Below are 26,758 nucleotides of genomic sequence, written 5' to 3' on the forward strand. Positions count from 1 at the left end.
CTGGCGCCCGCTCCCGGCCCCGCCCTGTGCGGCCGAAGCCCCGCCCCTCCGTCCCTCACTTGCCCGCTGCCCCTCAAGGCGCTGGCGCAGTGATGGCGGAGGCCGTGGAGCGTACAGACGAGCTGGTTCGCGAGTACCTGCTCTTCCGCGGTTTCACGTACACACTGAGGCAGCTGGACGCCGAGATCAAGGCGGACAAGGAGAAGGGGTTCCGGGTGAGAGGCTGGCGGGCGCGGCACAGGCAGAGGCCGCCCTGAGGGAGCCCGGAGCGGGCTCTTCCCCAGCACTCCCCTTAGGGGCGGGAGTGGCGCTGTCACCGGACTGGGGGGCCTTGACTTCAGTGCGTCTGGCCCTCGCTTGACAGATGAGGAACTGAGGCCTCGCGAGGGTTCATGATTTGCCTGAAGTTGCCCAGCGAGTCAGGAGCATCGCCGAGGCTGGAGCCCAGGTCCCCGAACTCCTGGTTCAGGGCTCAGTCCTCCACCCCACCTTCCAGCAGGTGCTGGCTAGTCGTTGGCCGGGATGGCAATAAGGCTTTCAGAGCTAAGGCTGGGTAGATGGTTGAATTTCGGCAACGCAGATATTCTGTAGCTAGCTTCCGATGGCTTTGGGAGCAAAGGGGACTGCAGCCCAAAATGATGGCTGGGTTCAAGTATCTGCGGTGTTTGTTTAAAATGGCCTTGTCGGTGACTCACTGGCAATGTTGCTTCAGCAGTTGAGGAAGACCTCTTTGCGCATTTCAATACTTTATATTTCCCCCGCTAAGACGTGATTTTCCGTTGAGAAGTTCTTGGAATTTATACGTGGATGTTTGCTGACTTCAGTGAATGTTGACAGGTGACCTGAGAGAGAGGAAGTGGGCCAGCAGCAAGAATGACGGAAGGGAGCTAGGAGACCCGTTTCTTGTCTTGCTGAACTTAGTGGCTACTTAGTGGCAAAAGCGAAGCATTACAGCTCTCCAGGCCTCCCTGTCTGATCTCTAAGGTGGGGTGTTGGATTGGTATTGGTAGCCATAAACCTTTTCCACACTGTGTACTCGGGTGTGATTGCTTCTTAGATGGAGGTGACTTCTTTGGCTGACATTCTGAGCAGCTGCAAGCGCTCTGGGGGTGCTTGGATGCCTTGAAGGAGTCAGTCAGTGCACCTCCTGGAATGGTGGAGCAGAGAGGAGGACCACGGAGAGGATCTCACTCTGTTTTCCAAGACCTGGACCCATGTCTCCTGCTTCCCGAGTCAGTGGTTTTACACCTGAAATTTCCGCCACTTACTAGAGGGTCAAGCCATATATCTAACATCAGAAAATAGCTTGAAATCTATTGCATTAATATGTTTTTCAAGTTTTATAGATTGCTAAGTTAAATTTTTTTTTTAATATCCAGAAGCCACAGCAAGAGGAAAAAAGCTGTATTAACTCTGTGGAGTGAGGGAAGGATTCCCTTCTGTCCTTCACTGCCTTCTCTCACCAGGTGGACAAGATCGTGGACCAGCTGCAGCAGCTAATGCAGGTGTATGACCTGGCTGCCCTGCGGGATTACTGGAGCTACCTGGAGCGGCGACTCTTCAGCCGCTTGGAGGACATATATAGACCCACCATCAACAAGCTGAAAACCAGCCTGTTCCGCTTTTATCTCGTCTACACAATTCAGGTGCTTGTTGGTTCTGGGATTTCTTGGAGGAAAGAGTTATTTGATCCAGAAATAGGTTTTCTTTTCAAAGAAAAGTTCACCTCCAGGGAGGATCCTCTGTGTTACTCTGGGAAAGGGTGGGACAGTCACCGTGCAAGTTATTATGGACTGTATTCCTAATCTTTTCCCCCTTCCTATCTGGAGATCATCTGACTTGTCTTCCTCATTCCTGTTTCTCTTGTTTTAACATGTAAGCCTGGCTGGTGTTTTAGAGACTATAAGTAGCTGGGTTCAAATTTGAGTAATAAAGATTATAAGCTGACCTGGGGAAATAGTTACATTAGTTGAAAATCAATTAGGAATTCATTTTTAGGGTGGCATTTGTTATCAGCACTTAAGTTTAAGCCAGCTTCTGTGAAATTACAAGGAATTCGAGAAAAGAATGATGAATTCCTTTCTTTTTTCAAGTTTGTAGATCATGTCTGGCCACTTACCTAGCTGATATCCAAAGGCTCTCTGTTGTACAGTGACGAGGAATCTTACCCCTGGACTCCTGTCTCTTCCCCCTCCTTGCTACCTTCTCTGTGTCTTGGCAGACAAACAGAAATGACAAGGCTCAGGAGTTCTTTGCAAAGCAGGCCACGGAGCTCCAGAACCAGGCCGAGTGGAAGGATTGGTTTGTCCTGCCCTTCCTGCCATCCCCAGACACCAACCCCACCTTCGCCACCTACTTTTCTCGACAGTGGGCCGACACCTTCATTGTGTCCCTGCACAACTTCCTGAGCGTCCTGTTTCGGTGCATGCATATCCTTTCAGCTGCCTGGCACTGTGGGCCTCGCCTGATGCATCCAGACAATGTGGTCACTGATGCATCCAGACAATGTGATCAGTGGTCACTGCTCTTGATGCAACCACTTCTTCTGCAAAGCGCCCGAGGATCACGGTCATGTGTCATGTGAGCGGGGCTGGACAGATTGTGGTTAGTTTTGTTGGTAGGCCAGAGAATCCTGAGTCTTTGTTCTCACACTCTGCTGCCGAAGTAATAGCTGACATGCATGGCTGGGTGGGGGCTGTAGTAGTAGTGGAGTGCCAGTGCTGGGCTCTGGGAGGAGCCCTCACATAGGGCTGAGGCCCTCGCTCAGTGGATACAGGCATTGGTCAGGCAGCTGGTGCTTAGTGAAGCCGGCCATCCTCGAGGGCACCCGCTCTGTGTCCCCCAGGACTTCGCTTGCCTTTGTCGGGATTCGGTAGCACGTGAGAACACTTCCTGGTTTGGAACTTCCTCCCTGTATTAGTGTTCAGGTCGCTTTCTCTGACTGCGACCTCAGTGTTCCTCAACTTGCCAGAATATAGAGCCGCTTTAAAAATATGTATGTGGTGATGTGAGAAAGGCGAGAAGGTAAATCGTTTACAGCGTCCTGTATTTACCATTTTGTCGTGAAATGCCTGCGATGCCACGGCCTGGGACCATCATCCATTGCTAATGCTCGCTGGGCTGGAGTTCTAGGGGGGAGAAGGGAGTCTGGCTTGAGGGGGGCTGCCTGGCGGGTCACTGATAAATAAATGGGGCGTGGTGGAGGCCCACCCACGGCGGCCGTTGTGGCCTCTGGGAGGAACATCTGCCGGTGGAGGTACCAGGGGGCCCTCTCCTTCTGTGCCCTGGCTGCCGTGGACTCCGCTCTTGCCAGCTCTGCCTTTCTCCTGGCCTCGCTGCTGCTCTGCATCCCGGGGGCCTTCAGATGAAACCGGCAGGGGTGTCAGGCCAGCGCTGGTTAAGGCACAACCACGTGGGCCCTCTAGGGGAATTGAAAATGTCCCTCCAGGTCTTTTCAGTGCTAGACGGTGCCCACTCAAGCCACCGTTCACTTCCTCAGCACCGAGGCCCTGCCTGCTTTGCGCTCCTCCTGACCGAGGCTGTCTGAGGTAGTTGGGAAAGACTGACACCCTGACCTGCAACGTGGGTGTTCCCGTGGTGGCATGTGGTTGTACAGCCTGCAGAGAGCTTTGTCCCAGTCTAAACCTTGGCCAGGGAGAGGTTCAGTCTGGGCCCGGGAAAGCCGAGAGAGGCTGATCCTCCTGCCCAGCTGGTGGAGCAGCTGCAGCCTGCCTGCCTGCAGAGCCCGTGGCCACTGGGCTTGCTCTTGGCTGAATGTTACCGAAGCTTAGGCTGGCTGTGAAGCCCATGGATGTGGCTCTTCGTTGCTGGCATTGGGGGAGAACTTCAGGTTTGGATTTGTGTCCTCTCCGTGGGCTAGCCAGGCAGATTGTCACGTGCTTGTCTGTCTGTCTGAACGTCTGTCTGAATGAAGTCAGGCCAGGCCTGGCTTCAAGGGAGAGACTACTTCGAAAGGTTGAGAGGAGCCTGTAGCACTGAGTCTGTGCTTCACTCCCCACCTCTGGAGTTCAAGGGCGATGCTGCTGCGTCAGGAGTTTGGGAAGGCCTCTGAGGCGCTTCCCAGGCAGGCTTATTCTTTAACTTCGTGCACCAGTGCCCGTGATCCTGAACTTTGATGCGGAGTGCCAGAGGACCAACCAGGTTCAAGAGGAGAATGAAGTTCTGCGTCAGAAGGTTGGTTCTGAATGCACTTGCGTCTTGGGAAGGACTTCCGCGTTCACGTTTGAAGTCGGGCAGCGGCAGTGGAGGGCTGGTGAAGTTTAGGAAAGCACTGCTCTCGGAAGGAGTGTCTCCAGAAAACCAGGGCTGGCACCTGTGGGCTCTAACAGTCTGAAAACCAGAGGCGAGGTTCATGTTTTAAGTCATGTGTGTCGCATGACCAGCAGAGTGCCAGTAAGGAACCTTTAAGGGGGAAATGATTATTTATGCATTCATACCACCTGGCAACCAACCCGTGTTCATGCGTCTATTTCGTACCTGCCCCAGTCCTTTCCCACATGAACCCACACCTGTATTGTTTCCAGCCCAGACATAGTTCAATTGTTCTGCCCAGCTCTGCATTTCTCTAGTTTAGTAAAATGATAGAGCTTAGGGACCTGCATTCGCCTCTGCATTTTGCCTGAGGAGCATTTATCCATCCTCAAAATTAAGATATCTTTAGAAAAAGGGAGATTTTCAGAACAAGAAAGATTATAAACTGTTTAGATTTGGGGGTTTAAGATGCTTGGGTCTTAGGTGTGCGTGTATAATTTTCTTCAGGCAAACAGTCAGAAATGCTGTTTAAAGCCTATCGAAAACATTTTTCCGTGAGAGTTCCAAAGTCTGACTTTGTAGATTCCCAAGAACAAGGCAGAATTGGGTGGAGCTGTTTTTCTCAGTGAGTTCAGGAGGAAGCGAGTCCAATGACAAAAGGGAAGCGAGTCAAATGATAAAAAAGGGAAAAAAAGCAGGTTTTGTATGGCTGACGGGTTTTAGTTTCTCACCTCACTGTAGTCAAGTGACAGCTGCAGTTTCCTGTTCTTCCCATCCGCAGTGAGCACCTAGTGGGACAGGCACCCTGAGACTGAGGGCCCGTGGCCCCGGGAGCCAGTGGGGCTGGGAGTGGGATGTGCTGTGTCTAACCTTCCCCAGCGAGGTGATGTCGTGAATTAACTTGGCCCCATCTCTATGTAGCTTTTTGCATTGCAAGCCGAGATCCACCGACTAAAGAAAGAGGAGCAACAGCCTGAAGAGGAAGAGACCTCGGTCCAGCACAAGTTGCCTCCTTATGTCTCCAACATGGACCGCCTGGGGGACTCGGAACTGTGAGTGTGTGCCTCACCTCATGGTTGGGAGGGCCTAGCCCCCTCCTCCCCTCCGTCCCCTGTGCACTTACCTGGGGAGCACCTCGCTGTGGCCCCGCTGCTCCTGGAGGCGCAGAATTGCCCAAGAGCCTCCTGCGCTCACTGTCCTTGCTTCCTAGCTCTCTGTAAGCTACCCCTGGCCTTTGAGGTCCTCTGAGCCTGCCCAGCTCTGCAGGCGCCTGCACATCCAGGTCTGTGCAGCCTGGATAAATAAACACAACCGTGTCCTAAAGCCGTGGGGAGATTTTGTGCATTGAAAGCAGTACTTTGTGGTTGGAAAGATAGGTAACTACACGTTGGATGCATTCCATGGTGGAAACGTGCTCCTGCGTGAGGGTTTGAAGAGGGAGGCAGGCCGGGGTTAGGTGTCTGGGCGACATTAATCAAACAGCTAGCTAACCAGGAGACCCAGCTGATGGTCCTAACAGCAGCAGCAGTTGAGGGGATGTGGGCACAGAGGGGTCAGTCACAGTGCGTGAGTGGGTGAGTGAGTGGGGAGTCAGGTTCCCATCCTGCAGGGGGCCAAGTCCCACACCTGGCAAAACCACTGTTGTTTTTTGAGCTAGCACCATCTGATGGAGATAAAATGCAAGCCAAGAAATGTCACTTAAAAACTTTCAGAAGCTATGTTAAAATAAAAAAAAGTAAAAAGAAACAGGCGAAGTTAATTTTCACGAGAGATTTTATGTAGCCCAATGTATCTAGATTATCATTTCAGACATGTCAGGAACACACACAGGGCCTCTGAGCTTTACCAGGGCCCTCAAAGGAGAGCCGCAGACTGCACCCAGCGCCAGACGGGAGACTGGCTCTCTTCTTTACTCGCAGTAGAGCGGAGGATCACATGCCTCAGCCCAGCACGGCCCTGGTCTCAGCACCGTCCACAGCCCCGCAGGTCTGTGCTGTGGCTTCTCCCCGTCCCCTGCAGCCCTGTGACCTGGTGTTGTGTGTGCCTGTGCAGAGCCATGATGTGCAGCCAGAGGAGCACCGCCCTCTCCCAGTCACCTCGTGTGGGCTTCCTGTCCTCGCTGCTGCCTCAGAGTAAGAAGAGCCCCTCTAGGTTGTCACCTGCCCAGGGCCCTCCTCAGGCTCAGAGCTCAGCCAAGAAAGAGTCCATCAGTGGTCAGGTAAGCACACCTCCGGCTTTCCTAGCTCCAGCCACAAGGCCTCTGACATCTGACCGCACTTTCACACCTACTTGTCCAGGGGAGATGTGTTTGCCTTCTGCGTAGGGCTGGTTTCGTGGGCACGCTGGCGAGATCTGAAATTCACACCTCCTTCCATAGACAGTGGCAGCTCTGCAGGATGAGACGAGAGGCGGACTGGAGTGGAGGGGCTGAGGGAGTAGGAGGAGCCCCCACTTAACGCACTCTCCGCCCCACCCCTTCCAAACCTCACCTGCACTGGAATCGCACGTGTTGCAGACAGACGTGTGTGTGCTGACCAAAGGTAGTGCCCCATCTCAGACCCGTGTCTAACCCAGGGACGTCTCTCCTCCCCAGCACGTGCCCTTCTGACCAGTGCCTGAGTCGCGGTGCCAGCTCTCAGAAGGCCCCAGCTCTCGACACTCGGCAGGTGGAGGGGTGGATGGCAGCGAGAGGAAGTCGGTCTGAGGGGCCCCCCCTCTTCTCAGAGATCGCCTCTGTTCTCAGGAGGGCTTGTGACTGTGATTGGGTGGCTGAAGCTTCTGGAATTTTCCGTTATGGGGAATATAAAGCAGCATGTAGATAAAGAGCTCATTAGAGTTACTTCTGAAGCGATGAATTTTTTGTACAAGTTGGGATTTACTGATTCAGCAAAGGAATTTTACTATTGTTTCCCATTCATAGGAGCTTGCAGAATTTCTTTTACGCTAGTGTATAGTATATCCAAAACAGCCGCAGGGCCCATGGAGCAGTGTCCCTCGCAGAGATGGTCGGGATTCACCGCTTTCAGGAAGGCCCTGGAGTGGATGTTCCACAGACCCAGTGTTGCACTTTATTGCCTCCCTCTCACTGAACTTGTAGTATACGTCACAGATAAAGTGAGCCCTCCTAGTCCTGCCAGTGACACGGCAGTTTGGGGCAGCTCCCTGCGCCCGGAGGCAGGGGCTGCCACAGGGCCGTGGGGCCTTTAGCGGGCACCTGGGTTCAGGACCGCCGTTGAAGTGCCGCCGCGGAGCCGGGCGCCGGGTTAGACAGAGCAGGGGCTCTGGAGACAAGCAGCTGTGCTTTCGGCACCAGCTCCTGGGGTATCGTCCCTGCTCGGGTTGCTGGAACTCCCCCCAGTTTGCTTGGGGGTGGTAATCATAGTATTTACTCCCTGGGGGTGGGGTCAGTGAGTGCATTGAGCTGATCTAAGGGCCCTTGGTATATATAGTGCTGGGCAGATGATAAGGACTCAGTACATTTTAGTAGTAGTAGTTGTTGTATTTTTTAAAATTGATTCTAGAGAGAGAGGGGAAGAGAGGGAGAGAAACCCCACTGTGAGAGAGAAACATTGATCTGTTGCCTCTTGCACGCCCCAGGTGTGTGTCCTGACTGAGAATCGAACCCACAACCTTTTGGTCTGCAGGACGACACCCAACCCACCAAGACACACTGGCCAGGGCAGTGGTTGCGTTTGTGAAGGTGCTGGCCTGCCTGGGTTCCCGGGTCAGTGCTGAGACCTCCGGTGCCAGCAGTGCACAGTGACTATAATCTTAGCATCCATGGGTCGAAAATCAGTCCCGGTACCTACGACTGTTGTTTTGAATTTGAAACTTATTAGAATTCCAGTCTGAATAAGTGTTGCTGTTCACTTTGTAGATCTCTTTCACGGGACAATCTTTGGTGAGTGTTACAGATGATGTAGGGAGTGCTAGGTCCCTTAGAGTGTGCATGAAATGACACTATCCAAGTGTATTAAAAAATATTTAAAAGAAACACAGATGTAGGTTCTTTGGGGTGAAGCCTGTGGCCTTACTTTTTAGGTATTCAGGGTCTAAGTGTCATAAAGTGAGGTTGAAATGGGGTCGGGAATTTTTTGTGCAGTTCACGTTCAAGAGATGAGGGTAAGAACGTGTAGTTTATAGCAAACCTTCCTTACCTTGCCCCCAGTCTACATTCAAACAAAGCTCAGGTCACCTCGTGATATGTCAGGTGAAGGTTCCCTCTTTCCATTTCCTGAGTGGAGATGATAGGTGTCTACAATCTGCAAAACCCAGTGGTTCCATCCCTTGTTTTTTTTTACTGATTTATTAATTAGACTCAGTATCGATGTTTCAATTCTAAAAATAACTAGTAGACTTGAATTTCAAAATGACCAAAGAATTTTAAAGTCAAAGACAGTTTAAAGCCAGGATCTGGCCCACCCTCCTGTTGAGTAGAAGGGCACGTTCTCTGCTTGATTGCCTCCTGGGATGAGGAGCTCACTCCTGCCAACATGGGAAACATTTGCCCATTGTAAAGCTGTCAGTAGAAACCTCTATAATTTGTACTCACTGAGCTTAGCTTTGCTTTCTGGAGCTGCTCAGACCAAGGATTCTCTTAGGACGGCCCTTGCCGTCTTTTCCACGCTAAGCACTCTGCTCATCCCTCCCCTCCCCACAGCCGTTCAGACTGATGGTTTGTTTTCTACACCCCTCACCATCCTGGGTCCCCTCCTCTAGGGGGGACTATTCTCAGTTTTTAACTTCTCTGTTACACACGGATGATCGTACAGCAGGTTGTATGATCAGCTCCTATGATTTTAATGATATATTGCTTTGAACTCGGTAGAAAATGACACTGGGTGTTTTTTAAAGGCACATCATTGTGTTAGCACATCTTCAGTGTGTAGCCTTTTTCTCACTATTACCAGGACTTCCTCTTTTCTTTTTACTAGTAAATTAGCAGCACATAAAGTGATTAAGCGTTCCTATTTTAAATATTATTTGTGTGTATCAGTATACATTCCTGTCACATAGGTATTTTGCCCACTTCTTGGTTGCTGTAATTACTTGGTTGCTATAACTGTTGTCATTGTTACTGAAATGTTCATAGTATTTAGGTAGCGAAATAAAGGGTGAAACTCTCTCTGTGCTTTCGATCTGAATCTGGAGGCAAAATATAAACAACACACGGAAGTAGCTGTAAAACCGGGGTTCCCAGGCCCCCGGGAGACCCTGAGGATGGCGGCCCCTGAGGGCACCTCAGCAGCAGGCTCCCTGGCCTGCAGTTCCCCTCCTTCCTTCCCTCCAGCCCTGGTTCCGCTCCTTCCACACCCGCCCACCAGTGAGCGGAAGGACTGCACGTGGGAATTACTAGTTACAGAGATAAGCTCTAATTGGCTGTCATGTAAAGAAAACAGAGCGTCCACAAACGTCTGTGTTCTCAAATTACCTCACAGCTACTGAGACAGCCGTGGTGAGTACAGCTGCCCTTGGGGCTGTTCCCATGGTTGTCAGCCGGCTGGGGAAGAGGGCGCCTGCCTGCCCATCCATCATTCGGCGATTTCTGCGTCTCAAGGGCCTGTCTTCTGGGTGGCTTTATTTTGCTTCAGGGGAGATCAGATTGCTGGGACTTGTTTCCTGTCCCATCCGGATGACTGCCCACCGAGCTCTGTTCTGGCCACTGAAAATTAATTGATAGCCTTCTGCAGAGTGAGAAGCCAGGAGGTCCAGCGATGAGACATCGGCCAAAAATCCCTTTCCTGAACTGCGGGAGAGAGGTGGATCATGATGAAATGTGACTGGACATAACTTGGGCCATTGCAATGTTATGTGAATCCAGTAGTTAAGATTTTTACCAAGGGTGCTCTTAAAGCGAAACTCTGAATTACTGGTTAAGTCACAGAGAACACTTATTTCAGTTAGACACATTTAGCTAGACATAAATAAGTTTACCTTAGCCTACTCATTCAAGTGTTTTGTGGCTGGAGGCAGTTATCAGCTCTGAGCACATTTTTAGCTGTTGCTCCCCTTGCTTAGTAAGTAACTTCGATACGGTTTAAGGAAAGGGTCTCCTATGAGCAGGCTCTGGTCGGTCACGCTGAGGGCCATGGCTCTCCCGGTATGAACTGGCCTGTCATCATCAAGACAGTTCTTCCGAATTTGTTGTAGGGCCTTTTGGTGGTGCCTGTTGGGACATTCATTTGCATTTTGGAACACTGCCCAGTCCCCGGCCTGATGATGTGCTGGACAGCATCCTGGCCATCTTGACTTGTGTGGGAAGCTCCACTTGGTACTTCTCAACCTAGTTTCTCTCCATGCTGGGGTGGTGTGAAAAGTGGCGTTTGTATCAGCTAGAGGAATCTGAACTCCATCCTAAGTGTCCCTGTTCCATCAGTGTGGGCCAATTGAATTGAGCATTCTTAATATCAAGCATCAGAAAAGGAAAAGACACCGTTTATCAGGTGCAGTGGGTACACAAGGAGCGAACATAGTGTCTGTCTCCCTTCTGTAGCCTTTCCCCCCTCTGGTTGCAAGGGAGGACCCCCCTGGGGTCTGTGTACTTTCCCTGGGCATGGATGCGATTTTATATGGGTTCTTCCCCTTTTCTTCACAAATACCCAGTGTAAAGATCTCTTGGTCAGGTTGCTAGATCTGTCAGACCTGTAGGCTGCAGGGTTTTCGAGCCTTCCCCCTTTCAGGGACCCCACCACTGCAGAAAACAGCTGTCGGCCCAGGGCACCGATCTTCCTTCTGCTCAGCACGGTTTCTGTAGCTGCTGTGGAATAATTCCTGTGACCACCTTTGCGTCCAGAAAACATGGCCTCTACTGCCAGCTCTTTTGTCTCTTCTGCCACAATGTTAGGCTTTTGGAGAAATGTTTGGAATTCCTCATTTCTAACTTTATTTTGTTGAGGCCTGTTCGTTTTTTTCTTGGGTAGTCTAGCTAAAGGTTTGTCTGTTTTGTGCATCTTGTAAAATAAAAATACAGCTCTTAGGGTCATCGACCCTTTCTGTTGCCTTTTTAGTCTCTATTTTCTTTACTTCCTCTCCTATCTTTGTTATTTCCTTCCTTCAACTAAGTTTGAGATTTATTTGTTCTTTTTGTAGTTTCTTGAGGTGTAAGTTTCTTTTTTCTTAGTGTAGAAGTTTATTGCTATGAACTTCCCTCTTAGAACTACCTTTTTTAAACAAAGATTTTATTTATTTATTTTTAAGGGGAGTGGAAGGAATGGTGAAAGGGAGAGAAACATCAGTGTGGGGTTGGCTCTTGCACGCCCTCTACTGGGGACCTGGCCCGCAACTCAGGCATGTGCCCTGACTGGGAATCGAACCAGCAACTCTTGGGTATGCAGGCTGGTGCTCAATCCACTGAGCCACACCAGCTAGGGTTATCCCTACTTTTGTTGCATCCTGTGAATTTTGGTTTGTTGTGTTTCCATTTGCATTTATCTCAAGATGTTTTATTTCTCTTCTGATTTCTTCTTGGACCCATTGGTTGTTCAGTGGCATGTCATTTAATCTCCACATATTTGTGAATGTTTTAGTTTTCTTGTAATTGACTTCTAGTTCCATACCATTGTGATCCTTGATGTGATGTCAGTCTTCTTAAATTTGTCAAGACTTGTTTTGTGGCCTAACATATATGACGAGTCCTGGAGAACGTTCCTTGTGCACTTGAGAAGAATGTGTATTCTGCTGCTTTGGATGGAACGTTCTGTAAATGTCTGTTAGGTTCTTCTGATCTAATGTGTAGTTCAAGTCCAGTGTTACCTTATTGCTTTTCTGTCTGGATAATCTAGCCATTGTTGAAAGTGGGGTATTGAAGTTCCCTACTCTTACTGTATTGCTGCCTGTTTCTCTCATTAGGTCTGTTAATATGTGACTTATGTGTAGGTGCTCCAGTGTGTATGTATTTACCATTGTTACATCTTCTAGATGAATTCACCTTGTTATCATTATGTACTGATTTTCTTTGTCTCTTATCACAGTCATTGGCTTCAGGTCTATTTTGTCTGATACAGGTGTAGCTACCCCCGTGGAATTCTCCATTCTGAGCAGTTTGCCCTCTGGACCCGTAGGTGTGAGAAGGAATCAGTGGATTTGTGTAATGGGGGTTGACACCCTTGGATCGCCTCCCAGGGAGTGAGTACACCCTCCTGGGGACATGTGAGGGACGCCACGGTTCCCTCAGGTCCTCTCTGTTGTCAGTTGTCGTGACGGCCCTTGCTTCTGGGAACTAAGAGAAGCCTTGCACTTTCTAACACTGTGGAACCTGCCCCGTGTTCCGTGGACCATGGGGTCCTTCCCAGCAGTGGCCCGCATTGAGCCCTGAGAGAAGGGCCTTGTCTTCGTGATGGTATTTAGCTCCGGGATTGTGACATTTCTTATCTTTCCTATTCACTGTCACTTTCTCCCTCATGTTCCCTGCATGGAACTTCTGTCTTCAGGTTCCTCAGAGCATGGAGCTGCTGTCAGGTCTGGGTGTGAATCGCAGCTCTTTCAAGTTGTACCCGCGGAGCGCAAGTAACCAAACCTCTCTAAGCCTCGCTTCCTCGTGTCCAAAGAATGTCTTCATCTTTAAGGGAAAGTCTGTAAAGTTTTTAGCATGGTGCCTTGCATATGTAAGATTTAGTGAATAAAATATACCGGTGCTATTATTGTCGTTGTTGTTCGTTTTCTTCTTAGATTGTTTCTTTTATCTTGACTAAGAATAAGCTGGAACTCGGAGAATCAACTGCGTTCTCTAGAAGAAACATCTGTTACAACATCAGTAGATATCCCTGGAGGTCGCTTCAGTCAGAAAAACAAAAAATAACAAATACCTTGCTGGTCAGACAGAGTAGGCTCCAGTCCCTTGTAATCTCCTTTCTTAACGGTTCACATGACCCCAGGGTCTAAAGCAATCTATGTAAATCATCTTAAGTTGTTTTAACATAAGAAATAGTGTTGACATAAGAAATAGCAAGTAGCAGAACTGGAAAGGACAGTGGACTTTGGGGGAGCGTCTTCTCCTGACTTAGGTCTTGTGTATAAATAAATGTGTTGCAGGAGGTTGGTCTCAAACCTGAGTGGCTGTTTGCATGCCTATCCCTGTAAAAAGGCAGGGAAGATATTTTACCATCAGAATTTGTGGGAATAAGGTTGGAAAAAGAGACCCTGGCCAGATAATCTGGAAGGGATATCAGGTGGCAGCTCCTTTCAAAAAAGGCTCTTGATTGCCGTGGCTGGTGTGGCTCAGTTGGTTGGAGCATCATCCCATATACCAAAAGGTTTCAGGTTCAACCCCCAGTCAGGGCACATATGGGAGGCAACTGACTGATGTTTCTTTCTCTCAAAAAATCAAAATAAATTTAAAGGGTTTTGATTAAGAATCTTCTCTGCATGGGAGTGGAGTGGGGACTATTGAATTTATTTGGTTAACTTGACCCCTCTTATTATGAAAAGGAGCCACAAGATGCCAGCTTACTTCCTGTGTAATTCATCTTGCTCAAAGGTCCTTGAGTTTCCAATAATTTCTATTAAGAATTTCTGGTTGCCTAGTCATCATTTCCAAATACCTGAATATTTGTTCACACTAGCTGGCTTAGTCATACACTTGACCCAAAAGGATACTGTGTTCCTTTCTCCCTCCAGAGAGGTGATTGTATGTTGCATAAATTTTTTTTTGTATTGCCCAAACATACTGTTGCTTGTAAATGTTTAGGGCACCGAGTGTCGGGGCTGACCTGCCTCATCATTGTTGCTTAGTGAGCGCCAATCTCTTCCCCCTTGACTAAAGGTAATTGTCGAGATCAGATCAAGGAGGTACCTCCTTCCAGGTGACAGCGATAAGGCAGGCTGAGGAGTGCTGGTGGCCTGTCCTCTTGTGACAGAAAGGAGGAGGTCCAGAGCACCCATGTTTCACTCTTGACTTTGCCCACCAGTAAGAGGGCAACATTTTAAGTACCTGCTCAGCATGGCCAGGCAGGAAACTCACCCAGGAGCTGTGAGGTCGAGAAGCCACTCCCTGGCTTCTTCTCCCCTCTCGGCCCAGGTGTCATGGCGTGGGCACAGACAGACAGGAAGAGACTTTTCACAGCCTGGTGTCTCATCCTCCAGACCGCTAAGCCAAAGGACCCAGCGTGCGGGCCCAAGGATGGGAAGAGCCTCTTCAGCGGGCTGGCCACTGGGGAATCCAGCTGGTCACAGCACCGTCAGCGGCGCCTGCAGGATCACGGCAAGGAAAGGAAGGAGCTCTTGTCTACGACTTTGCAGGTGAGGCTGGTCCTCAGCATCTCACGCGCGCCCGTGGGAAGGCCACGGGAAATGGTGGGGTGGGACAGGGCCCGCCTTCATCCCTCAGGCTTTCTGCTCGGGTGTGGAGTGTGGTTCTGCTGAGCTGGGTTTGATTGCTTGCACTTCAGTTGTTCATGGTTTGCCTGGCTCTTCAGTGGCCCCTCTTGGTGATGCAGCGTTTTCTAAAGAGGGGCCAGAAAATGCCAACTGAAAACGCTCCCACAAGATGAGTCCTGTGAGTGAACCGGTGTGGGGCCCCCTTGCATGCTGCATTTCTCTCTTAGGTTCGTTGTGCCTGTTAACGTTGGCATGTCATGGGCTCCCAGATTTAGTGGGACAGAGACCTCTTTCCCTTGGTTCAGTGCAGAATCCCCAGACTTGCTTCATCTCAGGATCCTTTTCTCCTACACCCCAAGGCCCATCTGCTGGAGTTGCTGCCCAGAGGGCCGCACGCCCACCCAGTGTCATTCTGCAACCAAGCCTGTGCCACACTGAGCACTGGGACTCCCCTCACTGCTGAACATGGGGCAGGGTCTGCTATTTGGGCAATGTGAGCTGCCTCCACTTCTCTCAAACACTCTGGACCAAAGCCCCAGGGATCTGCAGCCCGAGTCTCTTGCTGGCCCCTTGTTGACCATTTATCTCCTTACCAGAGCTACTTGCCCGTTTTAAAGGCCTCAGAGGCCTGGTCTGTCAAGGTGGCGTCTCCTGACCTCCTCAGCCAGGCCTGTGAAAGAGCAAGGTCTGGAACCAGGGGCTTCGGGAGAGCAGGCACCTGCCCCTCCTGGGCCGGCTGGGTCTTGCTCTTGCAGTTCAGAGCTCGCTCTTCGGGGCCCCGCGACCACCGAGAGCCTCCCGCAGTGTGCTGTAGCCTGGCACCCTCACTGTCCTGCAGTGCGTGCCTGGATGTGGCGATTGGCTGGGCCCAGCGCAGACCTGTCACGGCTGACTTACCCCCCACTTTGCTTGGCACAGTGTGCGGAGAAGAAGCCTGAAGCCTGTGGCCCAGAGCCAGAGCCCTACCAGGAGCTCCACGTGGAGACGCTGGAGACGCTGGAGACCGGGACTCGGGCTGCCCCAGCCGGCCCGGAGGGTGGAGGGGTCCGCCCGGAGCAGCCGTTCATTGTGCTGGGGCAGGAGGAGTACGGGGAGCACCACTCCTCCATCATGCACTGCAGGTGGGTGCCGGTGGGCGGGGCCCAGCCAGGGAGAGCGCTGGCTCGTCGGCGCTGGCCTCCCCAGGAAGCTGTGTGCGTGGTGTGGCTGGCAGGGAGTGTGGAAAGTGGGTGGTTCCTGAAGGACCATGGTCATGCCTCAGGGTCAGAGGAGGGCTGGCCCGCTGCCGTCGCGTGTGGTGCTGTCCCGCTCACAGCCGCTGTGGGCCCCGTCCGCCTGTCTGTCCTTCCGAAGCACCGGACTCTGAGTCCTAGAGACAGTTGCCTTTTATTTGTACTCCCTCAGGTGAGCTCCATTTTAATTTGCTTTATGTTGGGGATTTTTGATAAATACAGGGAGGGGCAAAAGGAGGTTTATAGTTTTGAGTACACAAAACAGAGTTTATTCTTGTGTTATTATTTATTAACTACTGTGTTATTTTCCATACAAGCAACTGTAAACCTACTTTTGCCCCACCCTGCATTTGCCATGCACAGGTTTTTACCTGCACGTGGTAAGAACACGGCCTCTCGTGAGGAGACCCTCACAGTGTAATGTTCGGAGGGTCGGCGGGTCCCATGCACTCACGGCCCCGATGGGCCCCAGAGCCGAGTGCAGGAGGCCGCCAGTCTCCAGCGCCTGAGCTTGGGGCCAAGTGCATCTCGCTCACTGTTCTGTGCGCAGTTTTTACCGCAGGGCTCAGCACACAACAGGTCTTTCATAGGTAGTTGTTAGACAAGTGCATGCCCGGATATTTCTAGAAATAGCCCACTCGTCACTGGAGGATAGGCATTTCAGGGTGAGTTTTATAAGAGAAAGGCGACCCATAGTCGCCCAGCCAGTTAAGGTAGAACAGGGACTGCTCAGCGCTGTTCGCCCTAACGTGCCGCCTCCACAAGGCACCGCATCTGCCCAGCGGCCTTGCCCAGCGGCCCAGAGAGAGCAGTCCAGCCTCCCTCCAGAGTTGGAGAGCTTGTCTCTGTGTCTCGGCTTGACTCGTGTCTAAGGCAACACACTGGCAGGTACTGTTTTCTGTTACCCACTGCTGGGGTCTCGTTCAGGTTCGCCAGTCCCTTTCAGTGTAGCCCCTTTCTGGCAACCCTGGCAGTGGGGGTCGGGCACTCAGGGGCCGCGCCGAACAAAACAACCCGAGTTAAAGCGAAGCCGAAGAACACCGGTGTAGCCAGGAGATGCAGCGAATGAGAGGCGCGAGGCCGCGGCCCGGGAGCCAGGGCGCACTGTTTAACAGCAGGCGGTTTCCTTAGTAAGTGCAGAGAACGCGCTCTAATGCAACAATAGAAAGCAGAGTGAATACATAAGCCAAATAAAATGAAATAAACAGCCAGAGAGTCAGAGAGGGCGACCATCTGCACTAGCTGAGGAGGACGACGGACATTAACGGCTCCCCCCTTTTCGTCTTAGGGTGGATTGCTCGGGGAGGAGGGTTGCCAGCTTAGACGTAGACGGGGTCATCAAAGTGTGGTCCTTCAACCCCATCATGCAGACCAAAGCGTCCTCCATCTCCAAGTCGCCGCTGCTGTCCTTAGAGTGGGCCACCAAGCGGGACCGGCTGGTGAGTGAACGCCTCCTCGCTCGCTCTGGGTCTGCGAAGGACCCCGCAGGCCGTCCACCAGCGGTCAGCCAGCCCAGGCCGAGTCCAGGCAGCCAGGCCAGACCCCGCCCTGGCTCCCTCGTTGGGAATTCAGGGACCACACGTGCAGGACTGTCCCTGCAGGCTCCTGTTTGGGGTGGCTGGGAGGTTACTGGTTCAAGAAGAGTTGAAATGAGACCCCAGTGCGACCTGGAGCACCCCCTCCAGTCAGGTGGTAGAGGGCACCTTCCTACCTGTGGTGGGTGGTCTGGCTTTGTCTTCCGTCTGGGGAGAGACAGCTTACTTCCTGTGTCCCCCGTCAGTCCTGTCATCCGTCCACATTTCCAACAACCCACCCGCCTCCGGCTCGGAGCCCTTCCTGTGTCAGGGCCAAGGGAAGCGGCTGAAGCTGGGGTGGGGGGAGGGGTGGTTCCCACGGGTGTGATTGCCTGCAGGGACAGTACACGTGTTCTCGTTCCCTCTGGACTTCAATGTTTGAGATTGGCCTAAGGAGGTCAAGTTGCTTTGTAGTTTTTTGTTCCGTTGTATTCCATTTTGAGGGGATCATAGCAGGCAACTCAGGGAGCAGACCTTGTTTTTTTTTAACAATTTTGACAACCGTAGGCACTATAGTTATGGTGCTAGGCCCTCGGGGCGTACAGGGCTCACCCAGTGCTCATCTGCCAAGTGAATGCTGAGGTCGTAACATGGGTGGTGTTCCTGGGGGGCTCCCTGCAGACCTGCTTCTGGTGCTCCTCCTTACCTGAAGCTTTTCCCCAAGTGAATCGTAAGTTCCTGAAGGCAAGGATAGCTTCTTCTATTTTTTTCTGGAGGCCTTTACAGGCTCAGAGCCAGAGCTGTCCCCAGACACGCAAATGGCACCCGAGGGGGTAGTGGTGGGTAGGTCAGGAGGGAGAAGGAGGGGCTGGAGCAGCTGGGATTTAATGACCAGAGAAGGAGGAAAGAGCAGAGGGTCTCATTGAATCACCCAGAACTTTTCCAGGTATATGTGGGGCGATACCTCCCTCCCATCCCCGGATTCCGCGTGTGGTTTTACCTCTGTTTGAGGTTAGCCCTGATGGCTTTATTTACCTTTTAAATGGGGTCGCTTTTAGTCAGATTTCACCTGAATTACCTGGATAAGTGGACGGGGCCTCCCCGCTGCAGCCCACCCTGATCTCATGGGAGAGCCCGCCCTCGCCCTCGTTGGTCCTCCCGAGCCCGCCTGACCTGCTGCTCCTCACACCTCCCGGCCCTTGTCATTCCAGCTCTTGCTGGGCAGTGGTGTGGGGACAGTGCGCCTATACGACACGGAAGCCAAGAAGAATCTCTGTGAAATCAACATCAATGATGACATGCCCAGGTGAGCTGGAGGCCACTCCCCTCCCTGTGCTCTGAGGGGGGGCGGCTGTTTGCTGAGCCTTGGTCCCAGCTCATCCCTCCCCTCCCGTGGTGTGTTGCAGAATCCTGTCTCTGGCCTGCAGCCCCAGCGGGGCCTCCTTCGTCTGCTCGGCCGCAGCGCCCAGCCTCCCTTCCCAGGTGGACTTCTCGGCCCCAGACGTCGGCAGCAAGGGCACTAACCAGGTTCCCGGCAAGCTGCTGCTGTGGGACACAAAGACCATGAAGCAGCAGGTATGGGCCTGCCCCCAATTTCTCCAGGGGCTGCCCCTCCTGGGGGCGCGCAGAGCCCGCACTCCCTCTGCTTCTGTGTCCCTTCCCTCTCTCTGCTTCGGCCTCCTCAGACTGTGCTTTGTGAGGGTGCACCACAGTCTAAGTACTGAAAAGGAGTGACACTCCAGTGGGTCGATTGCTGGCGGCTAAAGTCATTCAGAATTGTGCCTCGAGTTTAGAAGCCACACAGAGCCTCCTAGAGGGCCCTTGTGGCTTATTTTAAATGCTTTATATTTAAAGACTTTATGTTTGAGCAGTTTGAGGTTCATGCAGGATTCAGAGGCAGGCACAGCCATTGCCCGCGTGCCCCGCCCCCTCACTGCCCGAGTCCCCACACAGCCGGGCACTCGCTGTGGTTGATGCACCCACAGAGACACACCCGCACCCAGAGTCCCAGCTCCCTGCCGGTTCGGCGTTAGTCTGCTGCGTGCCGTGGGTTTGGGCAGGCACACGGTGGCACGGGGCCACCGTCGCGTGGCTGTCTGCACTGTCCTCGCACGCCCCTCTCGTCCCCGCCCCGCCCTGGCCCTGGCAGCGTGCGATCTTCTTACCGTCTTCATAATTTTGCTTCTTCCAGAATATCATATACTTGGAGTTGTACGGCCTTTTCAGACTGGCTTCTTTTATTACGCATTCAGGTGGTGTGTTTTTCAGGAGACAACCGGTGTCTCCTTCTGCCTCCCTGCTAACTTAGAGTCGCACAGAAATGACAGCAGCCGCTAGAAGTGTGAGGACACGTGCACGTTCTTAACACGTGACAGCCATGTGACAGCCGGCGATTTCATGAGGAATCAGGAACTGAGGGCCCCTTCCCACCTGAGCAGTGACAGGCGCTCACAGCCATGGCCCTGAGCCCCAGGGCGGCGGCCCCCAACCTTTTGCACCGGGGACCAGTTTTGTGGAAGACAGTTTTTGCTCGGTGGAGGGGCGGGGAGTGGAGGGCAGGAGACAGAGCTCAGGCGGTAATGCTGGTGTAGCTTCGCTTGCTCACCCGCCACTCACCTCCTGCTGTGCAGCCCAGTTCCTGATCGGCCATGGACCGGACTGGTACCAGTCTATGGCCCCGGGGTTGGGGACCCCTGCCACAGAGAGATCAAATAATGTTTAAACTCACCTGGTCAAAGGGCAGTGATGTTTCTTCTTGAAGTTAGTTTGGTGCTCAGAAGCGGTGTAGCCTTCCTGTGGAACAGCCTCCTGACGTCGCGGGACACCCGAAGGGTCTCGTCGGCGGGCTGTGCTCCAGGTGTCTGCCGTGTGTCTCGCTGCGCATGCCGTGAAACGGCACACGGCCCCTGGGGAAGTCTCGCAGGCATCTGCTGAGCCTCTTGGGCACACAGGGGTTCCTGACCCCCACGCCCAGCCCGTCTGGGCCCCCTCTGGTTTTCCTCATCTGGGCAAGTGCGGAGGACCGGGTGCCTTTCTTGGGCCTGTGCCCCCCCCTCACCTACACAGTCAGCCTGTGAGCGAACGCTGTCGGTGCCGCATCCAAAATGCGTTTCCTGTCTGATGACTCCTCTGCATCTCCAGACCTGCCGTCCCCCGGTGCCCCTCAGCTGCACAGCTCGCTGTAGGCCTGTCCCACTGCGGCGCCCACCCCCCCCCCACCCCCCCCCCACCCCCCCCCCACTCCCCACCCCTGGTGCTGCCTAGGATAAGGAGATTCTGCCACGTGACCTTCCTGCGCATCCAGGTGTCCCATCCACGTCCCCTTGGGGCCCTGGGCGCTCTGACCCTGCCCCCTGCCAGCCCTCGAGACTTCCTGTGCTCACCTGTAGCTGGGCCCTTCCTGACGCTGTCTCCGCGCTGGGAGGGCCTTGCCCTAGCGCCTCTGGCAGGGCCTGCCCACCAGCGCCTCTTCGCTGCTTCTCAAACAGCCCAGCCTAATTAGGTCCCCTTAATCCTGTTCTTATCCTCTAAGGCACTGACCACGGTTTGCAATTTTAGGTTTACTTGTTATTTAACATTTTAAATTACACATTGAATATATACGGAAGAACACTGAACCCACAGGCGTGCAGAGGGCGGGAGGAAAGGCCGTGACAGGAGCGCTGTGCACCACCGAGGCTTAAAGGTGGAGCGACCCCGTGCTCTCCACGCGCCTGCACGCTCTCTCCCCAGTCTCGGGCTCCTCCCCCTTTCCGATGAAACTGGTCTTCAATTTTGGTTTATTGTTCTGCTACATTGTAACATTTAGTTGTTTTTTCTCCAGCTCCAGTTCTCCCTGGACCCGGGGCCCATTGCTATCAACTGCACAGCCTTCAATCACAACGGGAACCTGCTGGTCACCGGGGCGGCTGACGGCGTCATCCGGCTGTTTGGTAAGCCGGCGTGCCCCCGAAGTGGCCCAGGAAAGAGCTGGACTTTCGCCAGCTGGGCTGTAAGCGAAACCCCAGTTCAGGGTGCTCGTAAAAGAACTTACCTGTGGTCAGAATCGGCTGTTTCCGAACCTCTGCAGTCACCCCACACACGGTCCATGTCTGTGGGTGCAGGAGGGAGGGGCGCAGCGTAGCAGCCCTTCAGTTGAGAGCTGTTCCATGTGAGTCCTCGTGGCCTGACTAAGACCCAGGAGGACACTCGAGAGTAATGGCACCCTGTCCTCTCAGTGTGGCTGGTTCACTGTCCCCGTAAAGTGGCAGAACAGGGTGCTTCAGAACCATCGGGGGTGCTGCGTGAAGATCCCCATGCCAGCGGGTCCCGGGAGGCCCAGAGTCAGGGAGCCTGAGATGGGATGAGGGGCTGTGTCTTCGGCAGACCCCCTCGTGGGAAGTTACACAGGCCTCCTAGGAAGGACTGCCGTGTCCTCCTAGCCTTACAGAGGAGCTCAGGCCCCACCCCCGGGTTCCTGAACCTCACTCTAGCTCCAGCAAAGAAGCTTCTCTCTAAGATAGATCGGATAGAAGATGAGACACAGCAGAGGAGAGAGTGAGCGAGCTGCAGCTGCCAGTGACCCTCCCAGCAGGGCTCACCTCCGGGAGGCCCTCTGCCTCCCAAACAGCTCCCTTCGCCGGGCACCAGGCGGGAGGTGCCTCCTGCGTGGGCGGATGCTTCCCTGGTCCGGGCGGGAGTCTGACTGTGGTCTCCGCCTGGTGCCGCAGACATGCAGCAGCACGAGTGCGCCATGAGCTGGAAGGCCCACTGCGGGGAGGTGTGCTCCGTGGAGTTCAGCTACGACGAGAACGCCGTGTACAGCATCGGCGAAGACGGGAAGGTAGGTGGGCGCAGGACGTGGGTCGAGAACTTCCCTTCCCTGGCGCAGGCATCTGAGCACCAGGGGGGCACCTGGACAGCACGGTGGGCGGGGTTGAATTCTGACCACACCCTGTCCTGGCTGGGTGGCCTTGGGCCCCTCCTGGCCTGAGTTTCGTCCTCCCTAGAGTAGGCACAATAAAAGGAACCAGCCTCACAGGATCTTTGTGAGGGTCAGAGGCAGCTGGCCATTCTTCGGAAAGGGGCGGACCCACGCCCTTCCTCCCGGTTGTAGCCAGTGACCCACCCTGCTTTGCCTGGGGTTGTGGGGTCCCACGTGGGGCTGGGATTTCTGAGCTCAGCCATCAGGCGGCCCCAGCATGGACCTGTAGGGTTTGCTGCGGGTCTGGGGGCGGCTTCCCAGAGCAGGGTGCATGGGCCTGAGCAGAGTTAAGTGATGTGAGAAGGCGGGGTGGGGGGCGGGGGGAGTGAAGATGAGGGCCCCTTGTAGATTCTCTCTGGACGGATACTCTGGGACCCTCAGAAAGGGAGCCCTCGGGGTGGGGGGGTGAGCAGAGGCGGGGCCAGCATACCCGCTTTTCACGTGTGCCTCCTGTAGCTTTTGGGTTTTGTCCTGTCTGCCCGTGCCATCCATTCGAAAACAGTAATTACAAGATGAATTCTTCACGTGAAAACCACGGGAAGAGGACTTGTACAGTAAAGCCCGATTTCCTATTTGTTGGGGTGGCGGTCACACCCCGGCAGCCTGTCCCGGGGTAGGCTGGAGAATTACGCACGAAGCTCAGTTTGTAATGGCGTTGCTTGTGTGCAGCTGATTGCGCTGCTGAGAAGCTGGAAGTGGATTGGGAATCCGTCCTCTCTACGTTGGGAATTCCTTAGTCAGAAAAACCCACTTGGGTTCTAACCCTAATGATAACAAGAACACCCACCGCAATAATAACAGTCACTCGAACCCTTCCCCCCGCTTGAGAGACAGGCATCCATGCAAAAGCCGTTGCCTACCCTTTGCTGCCTGGGGTCAGGCGAGAGAGGAAGGCCAGACCTTGATGTCAGGGTGCTGACCCTTTCTCTAGAATTGCTTCCCTGAAAAATGGCCTCATTGCGTTGGGAGGAGATGAGACCGGGGCCGTCCTGCCACCCGTCCACGTGGCCTGTGGGCCCCCGGCCTCCGCCCTGGGGGCCGACCCGCCGCTGAGAGCGCTCTGCCTGTGCTCTGTGCTTGCAGTTCATCCAGTGGAACATCCACAAGAGCGGCCAGAAGGTGTCGGAGTTCGGCCTCCCAGCTGACGCGACGGGCCCCTTTGTGCTGTCTGGTTACAGCGGCTACAAGCAGGTTCAAGTTCCCCGGGGCCGGCTCTTCGCTTTCGACTCGGAGGGAAATTACATGCTGACGTGCTCGGCCACCGGGGGCATCATCTACAAGGTACCTCGGGGCATCGTGGTGGGTGGGGCACTTCCTCCCAGGAGGGCTACGCCAGGCTGAGCAGGGCCTCTGCCCCCACCCCTGCCCCCCATGGCCCCGGAGGAGCCTCTGAGCTGGGATGGACGGTGCCTGAGCCCCCTTGCTGCCCGGCAGGTCCCGGGCTCGGGCAGAGCAGCGTGCGGCGGGCAGAGGAGTGGGGGCAGAGAGCCACGCTCCCGTCTCTGCTGGTCCACTCGCCGTCCTCTGATGAGACTCTGCCCCTCTTCTGCCTCCCCTCCTTTCCTATAATACCTGCTGTGGAAAACAGAGGGAGTGGGGAGGAGGGCTGGGAAGTGTGTCGGTTTGGGGGGGCGTGCTCCCGACGGGTCAGTGCTTACGTGGCCGGTTGTAGCGACTCTAACCGGGTGTAGATTTACCGCTGCATCGGAAGTTCTGCGGGTCAGGGGCGCTACAGCCCCTGGCTGAGGCGGATCTGGGGGTGGGAACTGTCAGCCTGTGAAGTACGTTGTCCACTTTGTTTCTTCCCTCAGTTTCTCCCTTCAGTCCTCATGTCAGGGCTTCTGCGGTCCATGCACCTCCTTTTGCGTGACTGCATGAAGTCATAAACATCTTCTGTGTTACTAGTATTACCACACAGGCGAGTGATGAGACTTTGTGTTGGCGGCCTGAGCGCACACCTACTTCCGGTGCCAGGCGCACTCGGGCGGCGGCCTGGGCATTAGCTCCGCCCGACGGTGGTGCCTGCTCTGTGGGTAGAGTCACCAGGTGGGAGGTGCTCTGCTCGTGGCTGTGTGCGCTCAGTGCCCTGGCTCATCTGTCAGCGGACGGCAGTTGTGGGGGTCCCTGTGGCCTGTGGCGTGCCCCCAGGACGCACAAAGTCCGATCGCGCTCCCCTCGCACTCACACTCCCACTCCCACTAGAAAGAGAAAGGGGCACCGGCCTCGGGGGACGGTGCAGTGTTGGGCGTCTGAGTTGGGGAAGCTGGGCTGTCGGGGAAGACCCCTAGGAGGGCGTCCTGTGGATCCGAGGCCTTTGGAGGAGGAGGAGGAGGAGTTGGGAGGAGTTGGGAGGACAGAGAAGAGAGGGAGGCAGGCCTTGGGAGCGGGGAGAGGAGAGGGGAAGTAAGAGCCCTCTGGACTGTGGAGCTGGAGTGCGCCCTGGGAAGTCCGGGCTCACTCTCGGCGACGCTCCTCTTTCCCACAGATGTGAGGCTTTGGGTGGCCCGTGCCCTCTTTAGCGCCACAATTTCTTGTAATTGTTGGGAAACACTGCAGCACTTTTTGTTTGCAGCCCCAATTTTATTTTACTATTTAAACGTTGAGTTTCAGGTAGGCTCTCCTCTGCTCTCTGTATGATCTTTATGTGTTGCCATATGCATGCTGTGTGTATGTATACGTGTTTGATTTTTAATCATGCAGCCTTTGTCCTTTGTCCTGATCAGTTTATATGGTTTGCAGTCAGATTTTCTCTGTGACTAGTTAATGGGTGAAAAGATTTTCCTCCGTATAATTTTTAAAATGCCAGCAATGGGGTCTAATCACTTAAGGAATGTAATGAACTTCAGATCCCACTTACAGTCTATCAGCATTTTAGGACACTGAAAGGTGTTTTCTCCACGGACGCAGTGTACCTCCAGTCTTGTGCTCCTGGACAGTGCTGTGGGTTCCGGTCTCCCTTTCCTCGCTGCCTCCTGACGCCTTGCACCTGCCCAGGAGGCCTGACCTGCTGGTGCTGTGGGGCGCAGGAGAGGGGGATTGTGCATTGATGGGGGACCCGCTGGGGCCAGCGTGTTCTGGGAGCTGCAGCATGGCCCCACGGCAGGAGCTGCCCCAGACACGCCCTCCTGCAGCTCACCATCCCTGGGGGACCCGGCCTAGCACTGAGAAGGGGACATGTGACATAATGCTCTGGGGCGGTGACAGTGGGGAGCACAGCAGGGGCGGGGCGCGCCCATGGCAGGGCAGGGCCCGCAGCCAGTCAAAGGCGGCGGGGGGAAATTCTGTCTTTCGGAGTGTATCAGAGACTTGTTGTCCACTTCAGCTGAAGGGCTACCTGTAGTCCGGACAATGAAGGTGTTTCCTAGTCCAGGAAATTAAAGAGGCTTTCTGGAAAGGTGGGCGTGTGTGCCCGGGCACATCCTCAGATTGGGGGGCGGCCCCCAGGCTCAGGTGGTTCGGGGGGTACAGTGGATGTATTTGTGAGTGGTGTGTGCTCACCCCCCTCCCCACCTCCCGTCCTCTTACAGCTGGGCGGGGATGAGAAGGTTCTGGAGAGCTGCTTGAGCCTGGGTGGCCACCGAGCCCCTGTGGTCACTGTGGACTGGAGCACGGCGATGGACTGCGGGACCTGCCTCACTGCCTCCATGGATGGCAAGATCAAGCTGACCACCCTCCTGGCCCATAAAGTCTGACGGGGAGGCCTTGGGGGACTTGCTCGGAAGCAGAACGATCCTGGGCGCAGGGAGAGATGGGACAGGAAGACGGGGCGCTCCCCTTCCGGCTCCCTGCCAGGGCCGGGAATCTTCAGGGAAAGGCTGTCTGGGGGCTCGGTCCTGTGCCCTGACGGAAACGGGAGCCCCGTGGAGTGGTGGCACGAGTGCCCAGAAACCAGCCCCCTGGGCTGTGCCAGAAGCACACTGCAGACAGCAGGGGGGTGGCCACTCTGCCGGCCCAGGAGAGATGGACAGTATTTTGTATATATTTGCTCAGTTTCCTTCTTTTTCCAATGCTTTCGCGGTTACCTGGTGTGTTTCTGCAATGCGTGCGCAGCAGAGCGCCTCCCTTCACCCTGCGCCCGTGAAGGTCAGCTGTGAGCCCGAGTCTCCCCTGCGCCCCGCCCCCCCCCCCCCCAGCTTCCTCCAACTGTGGGCGGAGCCCCGCCCCTCGCTTTCTGGCTGCTCTGCTGTGGGAAGATGCCCACTCTTCCTTTCCTCTGGCTAACTAAGGTTTGTGCTGTCCCTATTCCTTTGAGCCAAAGGCAAGGAGGCCATAGCATTCCTTCTGTCCCCTGAGAGCTGGTAGCTTCTGTTACAGGAGCTTCTCTGACGCGGGCGGGCTCTGAGTCTTCCGCTCCTGGCTGCCCCTCTCCACCTGGTGGCTGCGGTTTCCCGGTACCTCTGCCACTGGTCCTCTGTCAACTTCACCTCCTCGAGGTTGAACGGAGCCCGCTGCTGGCGCCCTCT

At 54.2% G+C, this 26,758-nt stretch overlaps 1 protein-coding gene across 1 annotated transcript; it reads left to right on the top strand.

Annotated features, from left to right (window-relative positions):
- The first annotated feature begins 60 nt into the window (after window positions 1-60).
- On the top strand, window positions 61-26,302 carry WDR91 (WD repeat domain 91). Its single transcript, XM_045855733.1, has 15 exons — window positions 61-215; window positions 1,467-1,646; window positions 2,222-2,429; window positions 4,112-4,194; window positions 5,194-5,324; window positions 6,325-6,490; window positions 14,353-14,508; window positions 15,505-15,707; window positions 17,107-17,257; window positions 18,544-18,638; window positions 18,739-18,907; window positions 21,156-21,264; window positions 22,042-22,154; window positions 23,379-23,576; window positions 25,823-26,302. Exons 1-15 carry the CDS (start codon window positions 93-95, stop codon window positions 25,985-25,987), a joined length of 2,250 nt encoding a protein of 749 aa, XP_045711689.1. The 5' UTR covers window positions 61-92; the 3' UTR covers window positions 25,988-26,302.
- The last annotated feature ends 456 nt before the right edge of the window (window positions 26,303-26,758 follow it).

Source organism: Phyllostomus hastatus, unplaced genomic scaffold, assembly GCF_019186645.2.
Source record: "Phyllostomus hastatus isolate PE091 unplaced genomic scaffold, TTU_PhHast_1.1 phas_scaffold_114, whole genome shotgun sequence".
Classification (NCBI taxonomy): Eukaryota; Metazoa; Chordata; class Mammalia; order Chiroptera; family Phyllostomidae; genus Phyllostomus; species Phyllostomus hastatus.